Source organism: Theropithecus gelada, chromosome 11, assembly GCF_003255815.1.
Source record: "Theropithecus gelada isolate Dixy chromosome 11, Tgel_1.0, whole genome shotgun sequence".
Taxonomy (NCBI): domain Eukaryota; kingdom Metazoa; phylum Chordata; class Mammalia; order Primates; family Cercopithecidae; genus Theropithecus; species Theropithecus gelada.
In genome coordinates this window covers 103,488,756-103,512,842 of record NC_037679.1, presented here as the reverse complement: position 1 = coordinate 103,512,842, position 24,087 = coordinate 103,488,756, and the positions used below count along the sequence as shown (strand labels likewise).

The window sequence follows — 24,087 nt, the reverse complement described above, 5'->3', positions numbered from 1 at the left end:
CCATCACTTTCAGGTACACCAATCAGACGTAGGTTTGGTCTTTTCACATAGTCACGTATTTCTTGGAGGCTTTGTTTGTTTCTTTTTTCTCTGAACTTCTCTTCTCGCTTCATTTCATTTATTTGATCTTCAATCACTGATACCCTTTCTTCCAGTTGATCGAATCAGCTTCTGAAGCTTGCGCATTCATCACGTAGTTTTCGTGCCATGGTTTTCAGCTCCATCAGGTCATTTAAGGACTTCTCTACACTGCTTATTCTAGTTATTAGCCATTTGTCTAATCTTTTTTCAAGGATTTTAGCTTCTTTGTGATGGGTTTGAACTTCCTCCTTTAGCTCAGAGAAGTTTATCTTCTGAAGCCTCCTTCTCTCAACTCGTCAAAGTCATTCTCCATCCAGCTTTGTTCCATTGCTGGTGAGGAGCTACATTCCTTTGGAGTGGGAGAGGCGCTCTAACTTTTAGAATTTTCAGCTTTTCTGCTCTGTTTTTTCCCCATCTTTGTGGTTTTATCTACCTTTGGTCTTTGATGATGGTGACATACAGATGGGGTTTTGGTGTGGATGTCCTTTCTGTTTGTTAGTTTTCCTTCTAACAGTCAGGACCTTCAGCTGCAGGGCTGTTGGAGTTTGCTGGAGGTCCACTCCAGACTCTGTTTGCTTGGATATCAGCAGCAGAGGCTGCAGAACAGCAAATATTGCTGAACAGCAAATGTTGCTGCCTGATCGTTCCTCTGGAATCTTCATCTCAGAGGGGTACCCGGCCCTGTGAGGAGTCAGTCTGCCCCTACTTGGGGGGGGTGCCTCCCAGTTAGGCTACTCAGGGATCAGGGACCCACTTGAGGAGGCAGTCTGTCCGTTCTCAGATCTCAAACTCTGTGCTGGGAGAACCACTACTCTCTTCAGAGCTGTCAGACAGGGACATTTTAGTCTGCAGAGGTTTCTGCTGCCTTTTGTTCGGCTCTGCGCTGCCCGCAGAGGTGGAGTCTACCGAGGCCACAGGTCTTCTTGAGCTGCAGTGGGCTCCACCCAGTTGGAGCTTCCCGGCCACTTTGTTTACCTACTCAAGCCTCAGCAATGGCGGGCGCCCCTCCCCCAGCCTCGCTGCCACCTTGCAGTTTGATCTCAGACTGCTGTGCTGGCAATGAGTGAGACTCCGTGGATGTGGGACCCTCCGAGCCAGGTGCAAGATATAGTCTCCTGGTATGCCGTTTGCTAAGACCGTTGGAAAAGCGCAGTATTAGGGTGGGAGTGACCTGATTTTCTAGGTGCTGTCACTGCTTCCCTTGGCTCAGAAAGGGAATTCCCTGGCCCCTTGCACTTCCCGGGTGAAGCGATGCCTCACCCTGCTTCGGCTCACCACTGTTGGACAAGCTCCAGTGAGATGAACCTGGTACCTCAGTTGGAAATGCAGAAATCACCCGTCTTCTGCGTGGCTCACGCTGGGAGCTGTAGACTGGAGCTGTTCCTACTCGGCCGTCTTGGAACCGCCCTCTAGTGGGACTGATACTTCCGATCATCTTTGATAAGTTTGGCATTAGGTTTTTAAAGATTTGCCTCATCATTCCTGGACTTGGAAATAGGTTCATAATATTATTAAGACTGGTTCATTTTATAAAGTGCTGTAATGGGTTACATTTAATAGTTTACAGAAATCTCTTCTTAACATACCCTAAATTCATTTTCTTTACTTGCTCTTATAAGTCTTAAGCTGATTTGTGTGAGGGATTCTTGAAATGAGTCGCTAAGCAGTGCAAAAGTGTTACAGATACAAACGTTATTCATAACTACGTAGAATAATTCTGTCTTACAAAAAAAATATATAGTGTTAAGTTGGGAACATAAACTGTGCTTGTAAAGCAGTTTACTGGTTTCTGCAGAAGTTCATCATGTTTGGTCAATGCACAGATTGTAGATACTGTTGTTCAAAGATATTCGTTTTAAGAATGTAAGATGTTATTATGGAACATGATATTGATAAGCATATGGAAAGTATATTTTTAATATTTCAGATACCTAAGAGATATGACAGTTAAGTTCACAGTCATTTTCTCTTTGCCATTGTGTAATCAGTTCAGTATTTAGATCCAGTTCTGTCAAGAGAAACCTAGCAAGTTTCATTGTAGACTCTTGCTCTACTATCAAGGAGTTTGAATCCCCTTTGTTATGGTGACTGGTTATGAAATCAGTCACTTGACAGACCCTGAAGTGAGACTGCTGGAAATACGTCATGTCTGCCTTCATGGTGACAGCTGGCTACAAAACAAACCCCACCACAGCCATTCTGCAATTGACAAGGGACTTCAAAGGCCAACGGGACTGCCACTTCAAAGAGAATTCTGCCATCTCTGGCTTGTTGAAAGAAGTTGTTAAATGGCTGTACCCTGCCCTACCAGAAATCTCCATGTTTAGACTTCTCCTTCTTTTGATCTTAGAAAGATGTATGAAATGACTTAAGTTAGAGGAATGATAAAGTCTCTAGTAATGGTAACCCAGTATTCTGCATTTTGATCCATTTATTAATGGAAATTACCCAAATATGTTCTAATAACAGGAGGTTTAAAAACTCAATGTCTCAGAGAATGAATGTCCAAGAGAAGAGTTGAAATTTCATAGTATTGTAGCCACCTTAAAAAATGTGGAAATAATATGGGAAAGAAAATGAAACTCAAAGTGTTTTTAAAAGTTTCTGTTTCTTTGTGTAATTTTTAGTCCTTTTAATATAATCAGATTCTGAATATTGATAGACTGGAAAACAACACAAGTCTTTAATCATAAGGCTAATTTTCATGGTTAAAACTGACATTTTTCCACTTTTAGTAACTCTGCACTTAAAGTTTGAAGCTACCTTGTACTATATTTAAAGTTATATTCATCCCTTTTTGCTGGATGCAATTTTAAAATAATTACCTTGTGTTTATATTAAACAACAAAAAAAGCCTCAGAGTTTTAATAGAACCCTTAATAAAAGGTCAGAGTACTAACAGTCATCTTCAAGAATAACAAGGGAAAAGGCAGCAACATGAACTCTTTCTTTTAGAATACGGATAGCCCTAAAACATATCCCTTTGATGGAGTAATGTTTAATATACTTGAAAAAGAAAACAGAAAACTTTATAAATAATATAACAGTAAAAAGAAGTGGAGATTTTATATGTGATATGAAGTTGCAGTGTAAATTAGTTGGAATTTAAAATCCTTCTAAGTGAATGGCATGACCTTTTCCTAATTATATGTTTTCTGTCTCATCCTATGTGTTATAGGAAGATAAAGCTAAAGATCTTTAGATTCATTTGTCCTGATCTCATATTTCTTATTTCTCTTAAAATTTCTCTTTACATAACATTTTTAGAAATCAAGTTGACAGAAGGTTTAACAACTATAACTTCCTCTATAATTTTGCCAGATGGGGTCAGTAGATAACTACTAAAGAAATTCTGAAGCAGAACTGAAGCCCCCAGGAAATAACCCCATGACATAGTATGACCAAAAAATTCTCTAGACACACGAGTAGTCACTCTTCAAGTAATGCGTTTGGATTTGTCTTTTTTTGTTGTTGTTATCTTAGTTTCTTCCTCTAGAAAAACCTCCAGGAAGTTTTTTTGATGAAGTAGTACATGATAATACTGTCCTGGAAGTTCAGGAAATATCTGTGCCTTTAAATGTAGGCTCAAGTTTTCATTGTATTCAGCGAAAGGACTATATCTGTGTTTTCAAAAGTTACAGCCATGTGAAAAAATTAACTACAGTGGAAACAAAATTTTGGCACCTCCAAAATTTAACCCCCGAAATGACTGCCAGAAGTCTATGGATACTGGTTTTCAAAGCGACTTTTTTTTTTTTTTTTTAAGGTGGAGTCTTGCTCTGTTGCCCAGGCTGGAGTGCAGAGGCATTCTTGGCTCACTGCAAGCTCCGCCTCCCATGTTCAAGCAATTCTTCTGCCTCAGCTTCCCGAGTAGCTGGGACTACAGGCGCCTGCCACCACGCCCAGCTGATTTTTGTATTTTTAGTAGAGACGGGGTTTCACCATATTGGCCAGGCTGGTCTTGAACTCCTGACCTCGTGATTCGCCCGCCTCAGCCTCCCAAAGTACTGAGATGACAGGTGTGAGCCCCCGTGCCCAGCCAGACATGTTTTTATGCCCTATACTCTTACGTAAACTGCGGGACAACTTCTGTGCCAGGCAGCGCTCTTGGAGTCTGTGTGGCGGATCTATAACAAGGGCTATATCATTTGCTTGTGATGAGTTCGTGGGGTGTTTGGCTCTTCCTTCTTTTCTCCTACTGAGAAGTTTGATAAACTAAGTTATTGATCATAGAAGCAGTCATGCAAGATAGGGCTGAAGGTAAAGCTCTGGGAGCCAGATGGCTTCCCGCTGATTTTTGTAGGCAGTTTATATTCTCCTTGGCTGTGTCCTCCAGGATGTTTCAGTGAAAGATACTTTTTCTGGAGAAATGTGCACGGTGGGACTTATCCTGTTCAACAGATAGTTTTTGTGTGTGTCGTGTCCCAAGCCCGATTTTGACATTCAATTGTCCCTTCCTCTTATCGCCACCCTCTTTAATAAATGAATAAAGGTGCAATAAAATTCGTGTAAAATGCTTTGGATTAGAAGTCAAGTGACATGGATTCTAATCCTTGTTCTGTGTACTAACAGCGATTTGGCGTAAGTTTTGTAATCTCTCCAAGTATCTGTAGCCTCAGCTAGTTGGAAGAAATTGTTATCCCCACAAGTATTCACTCCCTACCTCACACTGAGATAAGTGTTTCCAAGGGTTTTATTAGATTACGAAAGCAGCATACAAGTATTGAACCTTATTATGGCCAAAATCACACACACACAGCATGCACAAACATACACGTATCATGTATGCACGTACATACACATATTATACACGCATTTACGTGACGTTTATGAGTTCCCTCTTGGTGTCCTAGGCTTACCAGACATAAAATACCATCCTTATACTTTTCTCCTTTGGCTAATGGTATACTTTTGATAAGGTCAAGTAAGTGTCATTTTATTTGCCAACACTGTGTTTCTAACAACTGTCCAGGGTTATGTTGAAATAAATTTTCTCCACAAAATGTGTGTCTAATTAATGAAATGTCAACTTTATTTATTTCAATGTGGCAGTTTGATTTTTTTCAGCATTGCAAATGAGAAGAATTAAAATTTCCAGTTAAAATGGCAGTGAACTTTTATTTTTGTTGAAAACTTAAGAGTATGAATCTGTTTTACTCACATTATTTCATTTGATCTTAGAAGAAGGACTGAATTCCTACATGATCTATTTTGTTTGCTGTTTTCCGAATAAATAAATATTTTCTCCATTTGAAATGATCAGATTATTTCAACTAACAAGGAAATTTCTTTGCAAAACCTGGACAAATTAGCCATTCAACACCTGCTTTATTCTGTTGTCTTAACTCCCTAGCAAAGCAGGAAAAAAAAAATGCCTTTTCAGAAGAGAACTTATCAGAGCTCAGATTTCTAGGGATGGTCTTTGTCATTCCACCTCTATTTGTATTTCATTTCCTAAATTAGACATTTGTCACAAGCCCTAATGAACTATTAAGAGCTCTCAGACCCAGATGCAGAAGAAAGCATAAAATGGTGGTTGCCCCATCTTCTTTGTTACCACTGCTGGAGGAAGAAAGTGCAGTCTGTTACTTAGATTATCTCTGTCCTCCCTTCTTCCAAGAGGATAGAAGAACCGTGGAGCTTATGTGTACCCAGCAGAGCATTAATTTTTTTGTGTTCATTGATTCCATTATGATCTGTTTGTTGCTGAAATAAGCAAATCTTGGGAGATAAATAATATTTTGCTGTCACAGCATGATGTAGACTGACTTAAAAATAGAAAAAAATGAAATAATATTCTGCTGAAAAAATAGTTTGTTTTCAGTGCATTAATTCAGATGTTTATTCTTTAGTTTTGATGCTATGCTGCCAAAGTCACCTAAATGGAATCGGCAGTGACGAAACACTGGCTCCTGTTAGCCTCCTTCTAACATCAGTGACACAAGATCCTGGGAGTCGTAGCAGCAGGGTGGTGTTTGCTTTGAAAATGTGCATCCACATTTGATTGTGTCTGATTTTTCAGGCCTTACTTAGGAGTGATGAGTGCTTATTACGGGATTTATCTACCTAAGCCTTCTGAGGTGATTTTTTTAAAAAAGAAAAGGAAAATTGCGATGGCTTGAAAAAGAAGCTTTTCTTTCACACTGATATGTTTCTACCCTCTTTTAAAAAGAGTGGGAATGGGAACACTCCCCAGAGTGACTCATTAGATACCATTGTGGATGACTGTGGCGAACACGGATACATTATAGCAAAGCAGCACTCAGTGTGTTTACTGGGATGGAGCAGACTACTTAGCTTGGAATCCTAGCTTTGCTTTCTCTGACTATATGACCTCAGACAAGGCACTGAAACCCACGAACCCTCTTTCTTCTGCCATAAAAATGAGGATAGTAATACTTTATACCCACCATATAGGATCATTTTGAGGCTTTAATGAGACAATACATCTCAAGCATTTAGAACAGTGTACTTCAAAGTAGTCAAATAATGTAATTATTATTGCAATAACTATAGCTATTCCATGCTTATAAAATACTGTACTACTGGTATATATCTTGTCAAAGAATTACCATGAGTTGGCAAAAAGAACATAATTGGAAAAAAGAGATTTCTAGTGTAAATACTAGCCTAAAGCTCTCTTGGGAAATGTAAATTCAAATTTGCATTAGCAATGATTGTGAGATCCGCTAAAGCAATTTCCTAGGAAAGGATGATAGAATTTATGTATGTAGTTATAGATGTATATATGTTTTCACTAATACTTCAAAAGTGCTCCTCAACCCAAGAGCTTGTTACCTTTTTTTCTTTGTAACTATAAAACAGAGAGTAGGTTTTAATCTGGAATTTTGTTCCAGTCAGGGAAACCAGTGGACTTCTCCAGTGACAATCTGGCTTGCGTGATGACTGCCGAACCTCTAGATAATCGTTTTGTACCACTCCCTTTTTCTTCTAATTGTTTTCTTCCTGTGGAGACTTGTGCCTTTTCCTCTCCCAAGAGAGTATGACAAGATTTTCCATACGCGTCTTGGAAACTACAGAAAGTACTTTTCTCCTGGTTGTGGAACAGAAGAAGGTGGGAAACTTGAAGAAGCAGGCTTTGCCAGCCTCCGAAGCCCCCTGTTGTGCTGCTTTCTTAAGGAAAATAGGTCTGTGGTAAAGTCATAATTTGTTCCCTTCTTATTCTGAGCAAAAGTTTATTAGCTTGTGATTTAAGCAAACCATCTGGTCCTGCTGGCACTGCACACTGTCAAGCCCCGTGCTTTCTCCTTAATATGTTACTGGAGGCAGTTAAGTTACATATTTGAGTCCCAGCTCTGGCCTGAGCTTTTCTGTGTTTTAAAACGTCTGCTTTTGAAAATTGTGCTGTGACCTGGAGTAGACTTTAAAAGTGTGGAGAAATTCTTCGTTGTTTAGTATAGGATTTATCTCTTCTTTTCTTCCACTCAGCGGTCTTTACCCTCGTTTCTCTGGCTGTCCCCAGTACTCTACAACTGCTCAGTGGTGGGCATGAAATGGAACCAAGTGATTCTAGCTGGAAGCGTTCTCCTGGATTGTGGAAACGTAACAAAATGAAGTAATTAAATTTGACTTTGAAACTGTTTCCCTGGCTTAGAGCCAGAGAACAAATCAGATGATTGGTTGGAAATCCTGGTTTATGGTGCCCGTCTTGCCTTGAATACCAAAATGCTTTAGAACTTGTGTGGATATACGTATAATCTGAAGCAGAAATACTTTGAGGATGTGGCACTCAAATGGATGGGAAAATTAAGCAATCTTTAAGAAAACGATTTTACTCATAACAATCCAGAAGGTAGAGATTTTTAAATTTTTTAACAATACGTAATAGTTGTTGTACGTATTTATGGGCTACGTGTGATAGTTTGATATACGTATACAATGTGTAATAATTGTATTACAGGGTATCCATCACCTCTAACATCTATTATTTCTTTGTATTGCAACATTCCAAATCTTCTCTTCTAGCTATTTTGAAATTCACAATAAATGATTGTTAACTACAGTCTCCCTACTGTGCTATTGAACACTAGAACTTACTCCTTCTATCTAACTGTATTTTTGTACCCATTAACCAACCCCCCTTCTTTCCCCTCTCCCTCTTACGCTTCCAAGCCTCTAGTAACCACCATTCTATTCACTACCTCTATGAAATCACATTTCTTCGAGCTCCCACATGAGTGAGAACAAGCAGCATGTGTCTTTCTGTGCCTGGCTTGTTTCACTTAACATAGTATTCTGTAGTTCCATTCATGTTGCTGCAAATGATAGGATTTCATTCTTTTTGTGGTTGAATAATATTCCTCTGTGTGTGTGCGCATGTGTGTGTGTGTGAATTGTGTGTGTGTGTGTGTGTGTACATACCACATTTTTTAATTCATTCATCCACTGATGGACACTTAGGTTGATTCCATATTTTGGCTATTGTGAAGAGTGCCACACAGTAAACATGGGAGTGCAAATATCTGTTTGATATACTGATTTCCTTTCTTTTGGATATATACCCAGTAGTGGGATTGCTGGATCCTGAGATAGTTCTATTTTTAGTTATTTAAGGAAACACCATATACTGTTTTCCATAGTTGCTGTACTAATTTAATTCTCACTAACAGTGTATGAGTGTTCTCACTTCTCTGCATCCTTGCCAGAATTTGTTACTTTCTGCTTTTTTGATAATAGCCATTTTTAACTGGGATGAGATAGTATCTCATTGTGTGGTTTTTTTAGGAGTGGTTTGAGGGAGAGACAGTATCTTGTTCTGTTACCCAGGCTGGAGCACAGCTCACTGCAGCTGCAAACTCCTGGACTCAAGCAACCCTCCAGAATGGCCGAGACTACCGGTGTGCACTGTCATGCCTGGCTAATTTTTTGTAGAGATGGAGTCTCCCTCTGTGGCCTACGCTGGCCTCAAACCCCTCCCTCCTGCCTTGGCCTTCTGGAATTACAGGCATGAGCCACCATTCTCAGCTTCACTGTGGTTTTGGTTTGCATGTCCTTGATGATTAGTGATGTCAAGCATTTTTCGTATACCTTTTGGCTATTTTTATGTCTTCTTTTGAGTTATGTCTATAGAGATCTTTTGCTCATATTTTGATCAAATTTTTTGTGTCTGTTTTGGAAGTAAGAGTTTTGAATGAAGGGTAAAATGTGTCCTTAAATATGACAGACTTGATGCTGGGGGAGTAACTTTCACAGAAACAATTGAAGATAGTCAATAAAACATGCATTTATATGTGGCAGAAAGCTAAGAAATTCTCAGGTCAGGGGATAAACAGATAGGGAATTCAAAAATCAGTACTTGATAACTGTTGAACGTTGGGTTTTGTATCTCCATAGGATAAAAGAAAAGATCAAGGCAGCCCAATATAGTCAAGTGGAAAACCAAATCCCTCTCACCCTTTTATAAAACAAATCCACAAAGCCCAAAATTCATTCTTTGAAAACACCAAGAAAGTCAGCTGGTCTTTGGTGAGACTAAAAGAAAAAAAGAAATATGGCAAAATGAACAATATTTATTTTAGAATGATAGAGGGTTCACAACTACTAGTCTTGCAGGTGCTAAAAAGATACAAAGATATCTTTGCCAGCACATTCGAAAATTTAGACTAAATGACCAAATGCCAGGAAAAATTGAACTTAGCAAAGCCAACTAAATATGAAAAAGAAAACCTGAGAAAAATGAGGGAGTAATAAAAATTTTTCCTACCAATTTCAAGCCCAGAGATTTATATTGGTAACTTTTGGCAAATATACAAGGAGCAAATAATTTCAATCTTACAGACACAATTCAGAAATATAAAAGAGAGGGAACAATCACTCAACAACATATTTAATAAGGCTCACATAACTTTATATCAAAACTTTACAAGTTAATACAGGAAAAGAAAAGCTTAGGCCTGTCTCAGTCCTGAACATGTAGCAAAAATTCCTAAACATAATCACACCTATCCAAAATTAGTGTACACAAAAAAGAAAAATGTGCATGAGCAAGTTTTATTCCAAGAGTTCAAGTTTGGCTTAACATTAGAAAACTCATGTAATCCTGGCTAGGCATGGTGGCTCATGCCTGTAATCCCAGCACTTCGGGAGGCCAAGGCAGATGGATCACTTGAAGTCAGGAGTTTGAGACCAGCCTGGCCAATGTGGCAAAACCCTGTCTCTAGGAAAAACACAAAAATTAACGAGACGTGGTGGCGCATACCTGTAATCCCAGCTACCTGGGAAGCTGAGGCAGGAGAATTGCTTGAACCCGGGAGACGGAGGTTGCACTGAGCTGAGATCATACCACTGCACTGCAGCCCAGGCAACAGAGCAAGACTCCATCTCAAAAAAAAAAAAAAAAAAGGAAAATAAAACTAATTACTATAATCCACCACAGTAAAAGATGATAGAAGAAAAGTTATATGGTCATCTCAAGAAATGTAGAAAATTTACATTCATTTATAATTTTCAAAAATTCTTAACTACCTAGCCATACAAGGGAATTTCCTTAACTTAATAAAGGGTATCTATTAAAAATTACACTACTTATAGGTAAAACTTCTAGAGGATTCTTTTTAAAGATAGGAATAAAAGAGAATGCATGCTGTTGTCATGTCTGTACAGCGTTGTATTAGTCATTCTGGATTATGCAGCATGCCAAGTGAAAGAAATGGATATTGTAAGAATTACAAGAAAAGAGAAAACTGTCATAGTTGTCTATATAGTAAACTTCAAAATCTCTCAGTAAGAGCATTTAAGAAGACCTCTAGATACAGAATCAATATAAAAAATTCAATTTCCATAATCCGCACTGAACAGAAAATTTACGTTTTTTGTAAAAATGATACTATTTACTAAAAAATTAAGACACATAAAGTACCTAGGAATAAATATTATTAGGATGTTTAACATCTTAATGAGAAAAATTATTAAACTTTATGAAAGATATTAAAGTTCTAAAAATATATCTAGTTCATTACCTGTTCCAGAACAGTACCTGGCATATGATAAAATCTAAATATTTTTGCAGAAGTTCAAGAATAGCTAAGATGCTCTTGAAGAGAACAAGCTGAGACTTATCTTATTAAATATCAAGCCTTATAAAGTGATAATAATTAAGATAATGAATGTAGTATTGGTACAGGAATAGACAAAAGAGTGGATTATAATAGAAAGTGCAGAAATATCCATGTTTATGAATATACTTGATATATATCAAAGCTTAAGGTAGAATAGATTTTTAAATAAATGGTACTGCAACACTGGCTATCCATATGGGGAAAAATGAAATCAGACCCCTGCCTCATACCATATACAAAAATGAATTCCGGATGGATTAAGGACTAGACATGAAAAGCAATACTTTAAAACTCTTACAAAGTTTATCAATCAGATATTGTGTAATGAACAACCACAAAATATCGGTAGCATATTGTGATGGTTAGCTTATATGTTAACTTGACTGGCCACAGGGTGCCCAGATACTTGCTCAGACAGTATTCTGGGTGTTTCTGTGAGGGTGTGTGGGGATGAGATTTACATTTAAGTCAGCAAAATTGAGTAGAGCAGATTGCCCTCCCTGATGTGGGTGGACCTTATCCAATCAGTTAAAGGCCTGAGTCGAACAAAACTCTGAAATTTCCCAAGTGAGAGAGAATTCCCTCTGCCTAACTCCTTTCAAACTGGAACATTAGCTTTTTCTTGCATTCATTCAGACTCAGACTGAAGCATTGACTCTTCCTGGGTCTGGAGCCTGCTAGCCTTCAGACTAGAACTATCCCATTGACTCTCTTGGTTTTTCAAGCCTTTGGATTTGCGTGGAAACTATGCCATTGGCTTTCCTGGGTCTCCAGCTTGCCAACTCACCCTATAGATCTTGTAATTTATGAGCCAGTTTCTTATAGTAAGTCTTTATTTACACATATACACTGTTTCTCTGGAGAATTCTGACTAAGGTACATACAATAACAAGCATTTATTTCTCATTCACATTCATGGAGGGTGAGCATGGTTGGCTCTGAGTTAGGTTTTAACTGGGGCGGCTCTGATCCACATGGCTCTTTCTAGGGCGCAACTGAGGGGCAGCAGCTGTGCAAAATGTTGTTCTCCTGGCAATGGTAGAAATGCAACTCAGCCACCCAGACTGTAAGCCTCAGCTTGTGTCAGCTCTGCAAACGTCTCTTTGCCCAAAGCAAGTCACGTAGCCTAGCCAAAGGTACTCAGGGTACTTTGCCCATCATAAGCCCATAGCAAGGATAGAGATGTATATTTTTACTCTCGAGGAATGAATAATTGAGACCACTCATTCAGTCTACCAGTGAAACCAGTATAAAAGTAGGAAATACGACTTTGAGTATAAGAAGGATTTGTTAAACAGAATGTAAACGTCACACATTCTAAAATAAATGTCTGATACATTTGAATATATTCATATATGGTATAGTCGTGCATTGCTTAACACCAAAGACTGTAATTACACCTGAGAAATTCATTGTCAGGCAGTCTTCCTTCTGTAAACATCACAGTGAACTTACACAAGTCTAGATGGTATAGTCTACTACACACCGAGGCTGTGTGGTATAGCCCTTCGCTTCTGGGCTACAAACTTATAGAAAGCACTACTGTACTGAATAATGTAGTAGCACAAAGGTAAGTGTTTTAGTATTCAAACATATCTAAACATGGAAAAGTGCAGTAAAAGTACAATATAAAATGTTTTTTAAAAGATACATCTGTTAAGGACACTTACCATGAGTGGAGCTTGCAGAGCTGAAAGTTGCTCTGGGTGAGTCAGTGAGTGAGTGGTGGGTGAATATAAAGGCCTAGGACATTACTATACGCCATTGTAGACTTTATAAACGCTGAACACTTAGGCTACACTATGCTTATTTTTTAAATGTTTTTGTTCCCTCAATAATAAATTAACCTTAGCTTACTAAGCTTACTTTTTTATTTTATAAACTGTTAAATTTTTTTAAAGCTTTTTGACTCTTTTATTATAGCATTATAGTAATAACTTAGCCTAAAACACAAATTAATAACTTAGCCTAAAACACAAACATATTGTACAGCTGTACAAATATATAAAAAAATTTTCTTTATATCCTTATATAACCTTTTTTCTATTTTAAAAATTTTTTACTTTTTTATGACCTTTCAAAACTTTTTTTTCCCAAAACTAAGACATAAGCACACACATTAGCCTATGCCAACACAGGGTCAGGATCATCAGTATCACTATCTTCCACCTCTAGATCTTGTCCCACGGGAATGCCTTCAGGGACAATAACACACGTGGAGCTGTCCTCTTCCTAGGATGTCAGTGCCTTCTGGATACCTCCTGAAGGACCTGCCTGAGGCTGGTTTACAGTTAACTTAAAAAAAAAAAGTAGAAGGAGTACACTCTGAAGTAATAAGTATAGTGTAATAAATACGTAAACCAGGAACAGTTGTTCATTATTATGTATTGTACATAATTGTATGTGCCATACTTTTACATAACCGGCAGTGCAGTAGGTTTGTTTAACCATTGTCACTACAAACACGTGAGTAATGCATTGTGCTACAACATTATGATGGCAGCTACATCACTAGGCAATAGGAATTTTTCAGCTCCATTGTAATCTGATGGGACCACCATCATATATGTGGGCCGTTGTTGACTAAAGCATTACATGGCATGTAACTGTATTTCTGATTATCAAAAACCAGTATAATGGAAAGAAAAAATAAGCCATAAACTGGAAGAATAAATTGGCTACACATGTAGTTGATAAAGGGTTGTTTTCTAGAATATGTGTTCATTAATGTGTTTATGACTCCTTTAAGTCAGCAAGACTAAGAAAAACAAGCAGTTGGTGGTGTGTGGGAAGGTGGGCATAGATGTCGCTGGAAATTTGAAGGAAGAAGAAGTATAAGTGGTTCCTAAACAAATAAAACATGTGTAACTTCACTGATACTATTTAGATGATTAAATAATTTGATAAAAGATTAATAAATTTTTAATGAAGATTTCTATCAGGCCAGATGTGGTGGCTCACACCTGTAATTCCAGCACTTTTAGAGGCCGAGGTGGGCAGATCACCTGAGGTCAGGAGTTCAAGACCAACTTGGCCAACATGGCAAAACCCTGTCTCTACCAAAAATACAAAAATTAGCCTGGTGTGGTGGTGGGCACCTGTAATCCCAGCTACGGAAGACTGAGACAGGAGAATTGCTTGAACCCAGGAGGCAGCAGTTGCAGTGAGCCGAGGTCGCACCACTGCACTCCAGCCTGGGCAACAGAGCAAGACTCTGTCTAAAAAATAATAATAATAAATACATTGATTAAAATAAAAAATATTTATATCATACTGCTGTCGCCTGAACCCACTAATCAATGTTATTGTTAAAAATGGGAAAGACAACGAGTTATGTATCTTGTGTGATATACTATGAACTACACAGCCTGACTTATGAAATATTATTGTCAAAAAGACCAAAAACACTGAACCCAAATCTAACGAAGCCGTAACACCTTTAAATCTTTCAATTTACAAGAAAAATGAGGACAAGAAGAACAGATTAAATGGCACCATTAAGAAATAGTCAACAAAGGCCGAGTGCAGTGGCTCATACCTGTAATCCTAGCACTATGGGAGGCCAAGGCAGGCAGATCCCATGAGTTCAGGAGTTCAAGACCAGCCTGGCTAACATGGCAAAACCCTGTCTGTACTAAAAATACAAAAATTAGCTGGCGGCGGGGTGGCTAAGGCACAAGAATCACTTGAACCCAGGAGGTGAAGGTTGCAGTGAGCCGAGATTGCACTATGGCACTCCAGCCTGGGCAATAAAGTGAGACTCTGCCTCAAAAAAAAAAAAAAAAAAAGAAATAGTCAGTGGAATCCAGAATGTGGTACATAGTACAGGGCAAGTGACCCAGTGTCATCAGGAAGTTAACGCCATTAAGAAATTAGAAGTATGAAGTACTAGGGCATTTCTCCAAGCACCATTTGTTCAAATGAATCTTCTTTCCCCAGTGAACTGGCTTGGTACCCTTGTCAAAATTATGACCAGAAAGTTAGGATTGATTTCTGGACTCTCATTTCTTTTCCATTGATATCTTTATCCATCATTAAACCAGTACCAACCCAGAAGCTTTGTGTAGTACGTTTTGAAGTATGAGTAGCCCTCCAACTTTGTCTTTTTCAAGATGTTTTTGGCTATTCTGGCTCCTTTTTATTTCCATGTGAATTTGAGAATCACCTTGTCAATTTCCACAAAAAAACAACAGCTCGGATTTTTATAGAGATTATGTTGAACCTGGAAAGTATCGGCCATCCTAACAATATTAAGTCTTTCATCCATAAACATAGATGTTCCATTTATTTAAGTCTTTTATTTCTTTCAACAATGTTTTGTCATTTTCAGTATATACATCTTACATTTCATTTGTTAAATTTATGCCTCGATATTTTGTTCTTTTTAATGTTATTTTAAATGGAATTGTTTTCTTCATTTCATTTTCATTGCTGTGTATGGACATACAGTTGATTTTTGTGTATTGCTCTTGTGCCCTTCAACGTTTGAGTGCTCATTTATTGTAATTGATTTTTAGTGGATTCCTTGCAATCATTCTGTGTGCAAAAGCATGTCATTGTAAACTAAAGATAGTTTATGTCTTCCTTTCTGATGTGGATCCTTTTAATTTTTTGTGTGGCCTAATATCCCTGGCTATTATGTCTAGTACAGTGTTAAATTGAAATGATAATAGTAGACATTCTGGTCTTGTTCTTGGTCCTCGTCTTAGAGGAAAACATTCAACCTTTCGTCATTAAGGATGAAATTACCTGTGAGGTTTTCACAGATGCCTCTGTCAGTTGAAGAGGTCCTCTTCCACTCCCAGTTCGTTGAGTGTTTTTAGCATGAAAGGATGTTAGAACTTGTCGAATGCTTTTTCTCCATCGATTGAGATGATCATAGAGTTTTTTTCTTGTAGTCTGTTAATACGGTGTATTATTAATATCATATCCAGTAGCCTTGAGTCCATTTAGTGTTGCTATAAAGGAATACCTTGGGCTAGGTAATTTATAATGAAAAAGGTTTCTTTTGCTCATGATTCGGGATGACTTGAAAGTTCGAGAACAGGTGTCTGTACCTGGTTTGAGCCTCAGGGTGTTTCTACCCATGGTGGAAGATGAAGCGGAGCCATCTTTTGCAGAGGTCTTATGGTAGGAGGAGGCAAGACAGACAGGGTGGTGCCATGCTCTTTTTTTAACAACCAGTTCTTTCTCAGTGAACTAATAGAATGAGAACTCAGTTCATCCCCGAGGAAGGGCATTAATTTATTTGTGAGGGATCCGCCCCATGACCCACATAACTCCCACTAGGCACCCCACCTCCAACGCTGGGAATCAAATTTCAACGTGAGATTTGGAGGGGACAGATGTTCAAACCAGGCCAATTACATCGATTCATTTTTATATGTTAAACCACCTTTGTATTCCTGGGATAAATCTCAGTTTTTACATGTTGTTGGGTTTGGTTTTCTAGTATTTCGTTGAGGATTTTCGCATCTGTATAGGAGATATTCCTCTGTAGTCAGTTAGTTCCCTCCCTGAATCCCTCCCTTCCTTCCTGGCAGGTTTTGGTATCAGAATTGCTTGAGCCCAGGAGATGGAGGATGCAGTGAGTGCTCTGTCTCAAAAAAAAAGAAAAAAAAAAGCATCAAAAAAGCATAATGTTGGATGAAATAAGAAGATACTGTTTATATGAAGTTTATAAACTGGTAAAAAAATCAGTGATTTATTTTGGCATGTATACATTAGAGGTAAAAATAAAGACATGTAAGGGTATAACACTAAGAATGCTGATGACCTTTCGTGGGAGATTCAGCGGGATACAGTTGCAGTTGCACTTACAAAGCTCCCGGATAGTGAGTATATACATGTGTGCTTTGCTCTTGATTCTAAAATGCATGCATATGGTAGGCCCCTTCTTTTGCATGCAATATTTTGCATTGCTCATTCATAAAATGTAAGGTAGTTATGTGCAATATAAAACATTGTGAAATCTTTTTTTGTGGGAGGCACGTCAACCAGGTGCCGAGGCAGCAGACCGAAGGCACAAGCTGTTCCAGTATAAGAAAGAAAATAATCAGAATAATAAAAGTTATATTAGAAATAGGATAGAGATATTATATATGAATATTATAAATCATTAGCTTGTAGTGTTACTGTTTGTTTTATTATTATAATAATCTCAGTTCTCTAGTTATAACCTAAGGAAATACCACGCCATACAGAATTAGGAGCTGAAGGGACACTGAGCAGTGACCAGAAGACAAGAGTGTGAGTCTCTGTCACGCCCAGATAAGGGCCGCTTGAGGGCTCCTTGGTCTAGCGGTAGCGCTGGTGCCTGGGAAGGCACCCAGTACTTAGCAGACTGGGGGAGTTCGAGAACACTCTGCTCCACCACCTCTTGTGGGAGGCCTGACATTAGCCAGACCTGCCCACGGCCATCCAGAGGCTTAAACCTCTCACTGTGGTGCTGTGCTTCAGTGGTCACGCTCCTTGTCCACGTTCACATTCCACCTGTACACCTGGTTCCTCCTCTCAGGAGTAGCAGAATTAGTAAAAGTATTAAAGTCTTTTGATCCTTCTGTTAAGTGCATACAAGAAATGCTGACGGATGCTGTCCTTCCTCCCCGCCTCGGCTACCTTAAAGGGAAAGGCCCCCTGTCTGGTGCACACATGACTCGCGTGACCTTATCAGTCATTTGAGATCACTCACACTTCTTACCCTGCCCGCTTGCCTAGAACACAGTAAATAGCAGCGAGTGCAAGCGTTCGGGGCCACTACCCATCTCTGCGTCTCGGTGGTCCCCGGGGCCCAGCTGTCTTTTCTCTTATCTCGCCTTGTGTCTTTATTTCTCTCATCTCTGCACACACAGAGAAAACCCACAGGCCCCGTAGGGCTGGACCCTAAATTTTTTCCTACAATTTATGAGTAGTCTGTAAAGCTGTAATCTTTTGCAAAGTAGGTAGTAACTTTCTTCTAACCATGACTTTTGAAATTCTTCTATCTTCATACTAATAAAAATGAATTTTAACCATTACAATGTATGCCAAAATCGGTTGCATATGTATTGTAAATGAAAACATGAAACAATAAAGCATTTATAAGAAAGGATAGAAGAGTATTCTCGTGACCTTGAAGTAGAGAAAATCTTATTCAGTATACGAAAAGCTCTGAGCATATAAGAAATATAAAGGAGAAAATTGATTAAACTCCATTAGAATTAAGAACTGCTCATTATTACAAGTGCTTTAAGTAAATGTTGGTATTTTCACACAATGGCATACCATATAGTTATGATCATTGCATTGTGCAACCTGGATGAATCTCACTGATTTTAAAAATCTGTAAAATTATATACTACATAATTTCATTTGTATAAATGAAAAATAAACAGTCAAAATTAATCTAGAGTGTTAAAAGACAGAATACTCTTTTACTCCAGTTACTCTTTATCTGCAAAGGGGATATGCGGGCAGTTTCTGGGGTACTGGTAACGTTTAGTTTATTTTGTGTGCTGGTTACATACGTGTGTTCACTCAGAAAATTCTTAAGGCTGTACATTTTTATTTGTGTATTTTTTTCTATGTTTATTTTATATTTTATAAAAAGTGTCCTCAAATGTTTAAATGCATAGGAGTATGTATGGAATGGGCTTGCATTTGTGTAGAAAAAGGAGGAATAGGTTATTTATACATGCTTGCTGGTGTATATGTAAAATATCTGTCGAAGTTATGTAAGGAAGTGACAATGTTGGTTGCCTGGAGTGGCAAAAGACAGGATGGGAGGAAGATTTTTTGAGATCTGTTTAAGATAAGTTCATGAAAGATGGACACATCCTGTGCTTTGTGTATTGGAGCTCCTATAAATGGTTCTTATCCATTACTGATTTTATGTTATAAAAACATAGCTTGATGTATTATTTGTACCCTATTTTAGATAAAATAGATAAAATAATCTAAATTTTATTTAGATAAAATTTTACATGAATTAAACTGATAAAATTGAATCAGTGGAATATGTTCATGTAAAGCTTGCAGATATGTGAATACATATCCCAATGTATTACATAGCAATAATACATTTTGTTTATTAGAGACAGGGTTTCTCCATGTTGGCCAGGCTAGTCTCGAACACCTAACCTCAGGTGATCCACCTGCCTTGGCCTCCCAAAGTACTCAGATTACAGGCGTGAGCCACAGCGCCTGGCCTTAACAATGTGTTCTTATGGCAACTGGGACTGTGAGGATGCTGTTAGCAGAAGACATTTTACTTGCTGACTTCTGGAAGGATAAAATAATTCAGGTGCCAAAAAAACTAAATGTATCTGCTTACTATCATTGTTTAACAGCTGTTACCAATCAACATGGAAACTTTGTTTGGGTATGAAGCACTAATTTCCAAGGATCAGTGAAACAACTTTGATTTGTTATGCTGATTTTTGACTCTAGGCTTCTCTGTTTTAGCCTCACACAAATGGGGCTTATGTAGGAGTCAATGAATGGCAAATGCCCCGCCTCTACCTGCCCTGCCCTTTACTTCTGAAAAGTCTGGTTATTACCAAGATTATTTCTTGGCAATTAACAACTTAACATAAACTCTTGTAATTGATGCAGTTGGCTGTTTGGTTACATTTGCTTCTGAATTAAAATGAACATGTTTATTTAAATAATTCTGATTTGGTAGCCACCTGGAATAAGTGGAAATTACTGATAAAGTACTTACGTTGCTCTCTTAGTTTCTTTTCCTTGTGTTTTAGCATTTCGTCTTTCTTCTCTGGTGGTTTTTTGTTTGTTGTTTTTCAGGTCTGTTTCTGTCAAGGCTTTTTTTTTTCCCCCCATGTCATTTTTAAAGCATTCTGTCTCCTTTCTATCCGGTGTGTGTATACACACACACACACACACACACACACACACACACACACACACATCTATATAGGTATATAGGTATATATTTCCTTCCTGCCTTCCTTAAAAAAGAAACCCTACCTACCTGGATTTAGAGCAAGAAATTGTCTGATTGAATTCTAGCAGTTTCTTTAAAAAGAAATTCTTCTTAATGATGTAAATAGGAAAATTTTAGTTTAGAGGACTAAAAATTATTCATCTATGTATACAGGAAATCTGTTATTAACATTAGCCAAGTTTATGTATTTTATTTCCTAAAATCATTCTGTATATTATTTTGTTTTTTTAAATTTATATTTGTATTATATTATTTCCATGGAAATTTCTGGGTCATTTCCAGAGAACTTCCTTAAAAGGTATTGTCGGTGGCAGCGTGCGGCTTGTTAACTGATGACTCGACACCCTTGCATGTATTAAGTTCTTTCCGACCGAAACTTATATAGTATAATTGTATACTATATAATTATTATACTGTAGGGATGTTATTATCTGCTATATTGATTCTTGATATATACATACACATATCTGATCCAGAAAGAGTACAGAATTTTTAATGTGTTCCCGTGTCTCCTCAATTTTCTGGACCCAGGAGTTGCCTGTTCCCCAGGTCCTCTGACTTTAATTGATCGAGATGTTCTGTTTTTCTCCTTCCCATATTCATGATAGGTGGAGGAGTTACTGATGGCCATGGAGAAAGTAAAGCAGGAACTAGAGTCCATGAAAGCAAAGCTGTCCTCCACCCAACAGTCTCTGGCAGAAAAGGAGACTCACTTGACTAATCTCCGGGCGGAGAGAAGGAAGCACTTAGAGGAAGTTCTGGAGATGAAGTAAGTGTTTGCGTTGGCTCGGTGGGAATGCTGTTTCTCCCTGTGTTCATCTGGCTCTGTTGATTCCCCAGTACACTTACCTAATTTTAATGCTGACTTGTAGTTCTCACTCTCTAGAATAAATTTGGTCAAAGGTGGAACAAATCCTGATCAAATAGAAATATTTTTGGTTCCTCTAATGAATTTTAAATCTTCTGGCATGTACGTATCTGTGTGTAATTAACTCTCTGAGATTCCTAAAATCTTCTGGAAAGTTCAGGCAAAATGGTGAGCTTACCGGGAAGAGGGCTGTTGGTTCTGAGGTCGTAGGAAGACGAGGCAATTTTTAAACACATTTTTTATTGTAAACATTTCCAAAGGTACACACAAGTAGAGAGAATGAACCCCCATATACCTGTCTCCAAGATTCAATAGTTAACATTTTGCCACACTGGAAACCAACTTTTAGAAAATTGTCACTTTTAGCAAAACTTTGCTATACGGCATTTTCCTGCTTCCCCCACATTTTGTAGGTTGCTGAGACTATAATCTGTTCTGAAGCATGTATACATCTGCTAATACATAGTAGATGTTTCTTTTTCTTCTCAGTAACCTTCTGTTTAAAACAAACATGTCTTTTTGCCTTCCCCTTACCTAAAGGCCCTACTATTATTTTACTGAAACCAGGTCTATCGTGGGATCCCTCAGTTACCTTCGTTATGTCAGCAGTTATCTTATTTTTGTTGTCTTCTTTTCTGTCTCAGAGGATAGGTTTTCTTCTCCTTCATAAGGCCAGATTCTTATTTCTGTCACAGATTTTAAGTCCCCACTTCAGCAGCCTTTCGCTGTCAGTTCTCTCTCACATAATCCTTGCTCACTTCTTCTCTGTGTAAATGCACAGTCTGTCTTTGGCCTAAAATAAAATTTTTTCACTCCAACTAGTGCTTTAAACTGACATCAGATTACTTTTCTGCTACTTTGAAATATCAGTAAACTTTGAATACCTGAATAATAGAGCTGTACAGAATCTTACCATGATACCTTAGCATGAATTCTCATGGGACATGATGATTGCGATATTGTGACTGCAACCCAAGAATGTTGAGGTGTCCTCTGTGCTTTCACGTTCTTGGGCTATAGTGCAAGGCTGAGATTCTATCCTTTTAGGAAAACATTACAGGTGATATGTCTTGGAAATAATGCATAAGTGAAGCCAGAAGTGGATTGGCATATGGGGAGAATTAAGAGAGGTTAGGATTCCAAGTAGCATCATGAGAAAAAAGCTTGCAAATTTAAGTGGAGAAAGGGAAGTCGTCCCTGTGACTGTTGGCAATGACACTAGATTCTTCACTCTGTAGTCACTGCAGGACCCACCATATTTTAAAGGTTTAAATTATTCAATTATTGATCATTGAACAAGTAAAAACACTTAGTCTACCTAGAGAGCTTGAGAGGCGGAAATATGAGGGGAATGAAATGTGCAGGGAGGCTGAAACATGCGTATGTGTGACTCTGGATCTAGAATAAGAAATAGTCTTCCCTGAGGAAAAGTAGTTGGCCCATTTGTATAGAAAATTCTTCAGCAAAGCACTAGAATAGCCTTGTTTTCTGGAATAATCCTGACCTCATCAAGCCAAGAGAAATGAATTAATAGCTGTTCTCCATTCCTAGCATATATTATTGTAATTGTTGAGCGTCTGTTACAGATAAATGGTGACCGTAAGTTTGGGGACAAGTAAAACGGTTCACTTGGTAGCCTGCCAGTGGTGCATTAGAAACATTTGCGTTGGTTAGCCAGCCCTGAAGAGAAGGAACATTTTTATTGGCAGATCCCACAATGGTTCTTCTCTTCCTTATGCTGTGGTTTTGTTAACCATTACTTTTTTATTCCACTTTTATGTTAGCCTTTTTCCCTTAAGAAAGAAAGGATAAAAGGAAGCAGGGGAAAAATAATAAAATAACAACTGTAATAACTGTAATAAATTTTAAGTATCAGTTGAGGTCATGAGGTTCACTATTAAGAATTCTAGATGAGCTAGTTCATTCGACACTGCCCTGCATTCAGACTCCTCCTGCAGTCCCACCCTACATCAGCATTCAGAATAAATTTTACAAGATCCATTTCTTATTTTTAATAGAATTTTTATTAAGCTGTGAATTTGACTGCCCTGACAACTGGTTTGTTCAGGGAAGGGGTGGCAGAGCTCTTTGGTTTCATTGAGAGTTTAGAGCTATTCAATAGGTAGCCTCCTATATGCAGGCAGTTAGTTGTAAGTCGTTCAAAGAATGAAACCAACGAGTAGAAGTTAAACAAATCACTATACTCACTGGGAGCTTAAAAAATAAATAAATATGATTTAAAAGTTGATGTCAACACAGGTGAAAAATGAAAAATATTAGAATCTCCTGAACTGACTAGACAGACATGTTTGGAAGACTGGTCTTCTCTGGAAACAAGTAAAGCTGGCAGAAAAATCCAACTATCTCTGTGTTAAATTATATACTCATGAGATGCTTTCTGGCCGAAGAAAGGTCTCCCACAAACAGAGGATAAATTTTCATATGTACCTAAGAGAAGTCCAGTACTAAATTCTGACATTTTAAAAATTATTGACAGGAGAGAAAAGTAGAGAACAATTGCAATTAAGAGAGCTGTTAACAGGCCGGGCGTGGTGGCTCACACCAGTAATCCCAGCACTTTGGGAGGCCAAGGCGGGTGGATCACCTGAGGTCAGGAGTTTAAGACCAGCCTGGCCGACATGGCGAAACCCCGTCTCTACTAAAAATATAAAAAACTGGCTGGATGCGGTGACTCTCGCCTGCAATCCCAGCAATTGGGGAGGCCGAGGCCAGTGGATCACAAGGTCAGGAGTTTGAGACCAGCCTGGCCAACACGTACTAAAAGTACAAAAATTAGCCAGGTGTGGTGGCACACACTGTAATCCCAGCTACTCAGGAGGCTAAGGCAGGAGAATCACTTGAACCCAGGAGGCAGAGGTCGCAGTGAGCCGAGATCGTGCCACTCTACTCCAGCCTGGGCGACAAGAGTGAAACTCTGTCTCAAAAAAAAAAAAAAAAATTATGGGGTTGCTGACATTAAAAAAAAAAAAATCTCATTAGGGATTTATGACATAGTGTTCCAAATTAACCACGAAATTGTATATAGTTATTCAAATTATATCCTAGTAACAATTTAGGGGGGAAAATAAAAATGAAAATGCATTCTGAGTTACGTAAGA

The 24,087-nt window shown here is 38.2% G+C and overlaps 1 protein-coding gene across 6 annotated transcripts in view; it reads left to right on the top strand.

Moving 5' to 3' along the window:
- Positions 1-24,087, top strand: part of ERC1 (ELKS/RAB6-interacting/CAST family member 1) — a 502,036-nt gene that overhangs the window by 242,240 nt on the left and 235,709 nt on the right. For all 6 annotated transcript variants that reach the window (XM_025401992.1, XM_025401990.1, XM_025401993.1 and 3 more), the window contains one exon: positions 20,709-20,869. In XM_025401992.1, the coding sequence (XP_025257777.1) occupies positions 20,709-20,869 (161 nt within the window). The remainder of the gene's footprint in view (positions 1-20,708; positions 20,870-24,087) is intronic.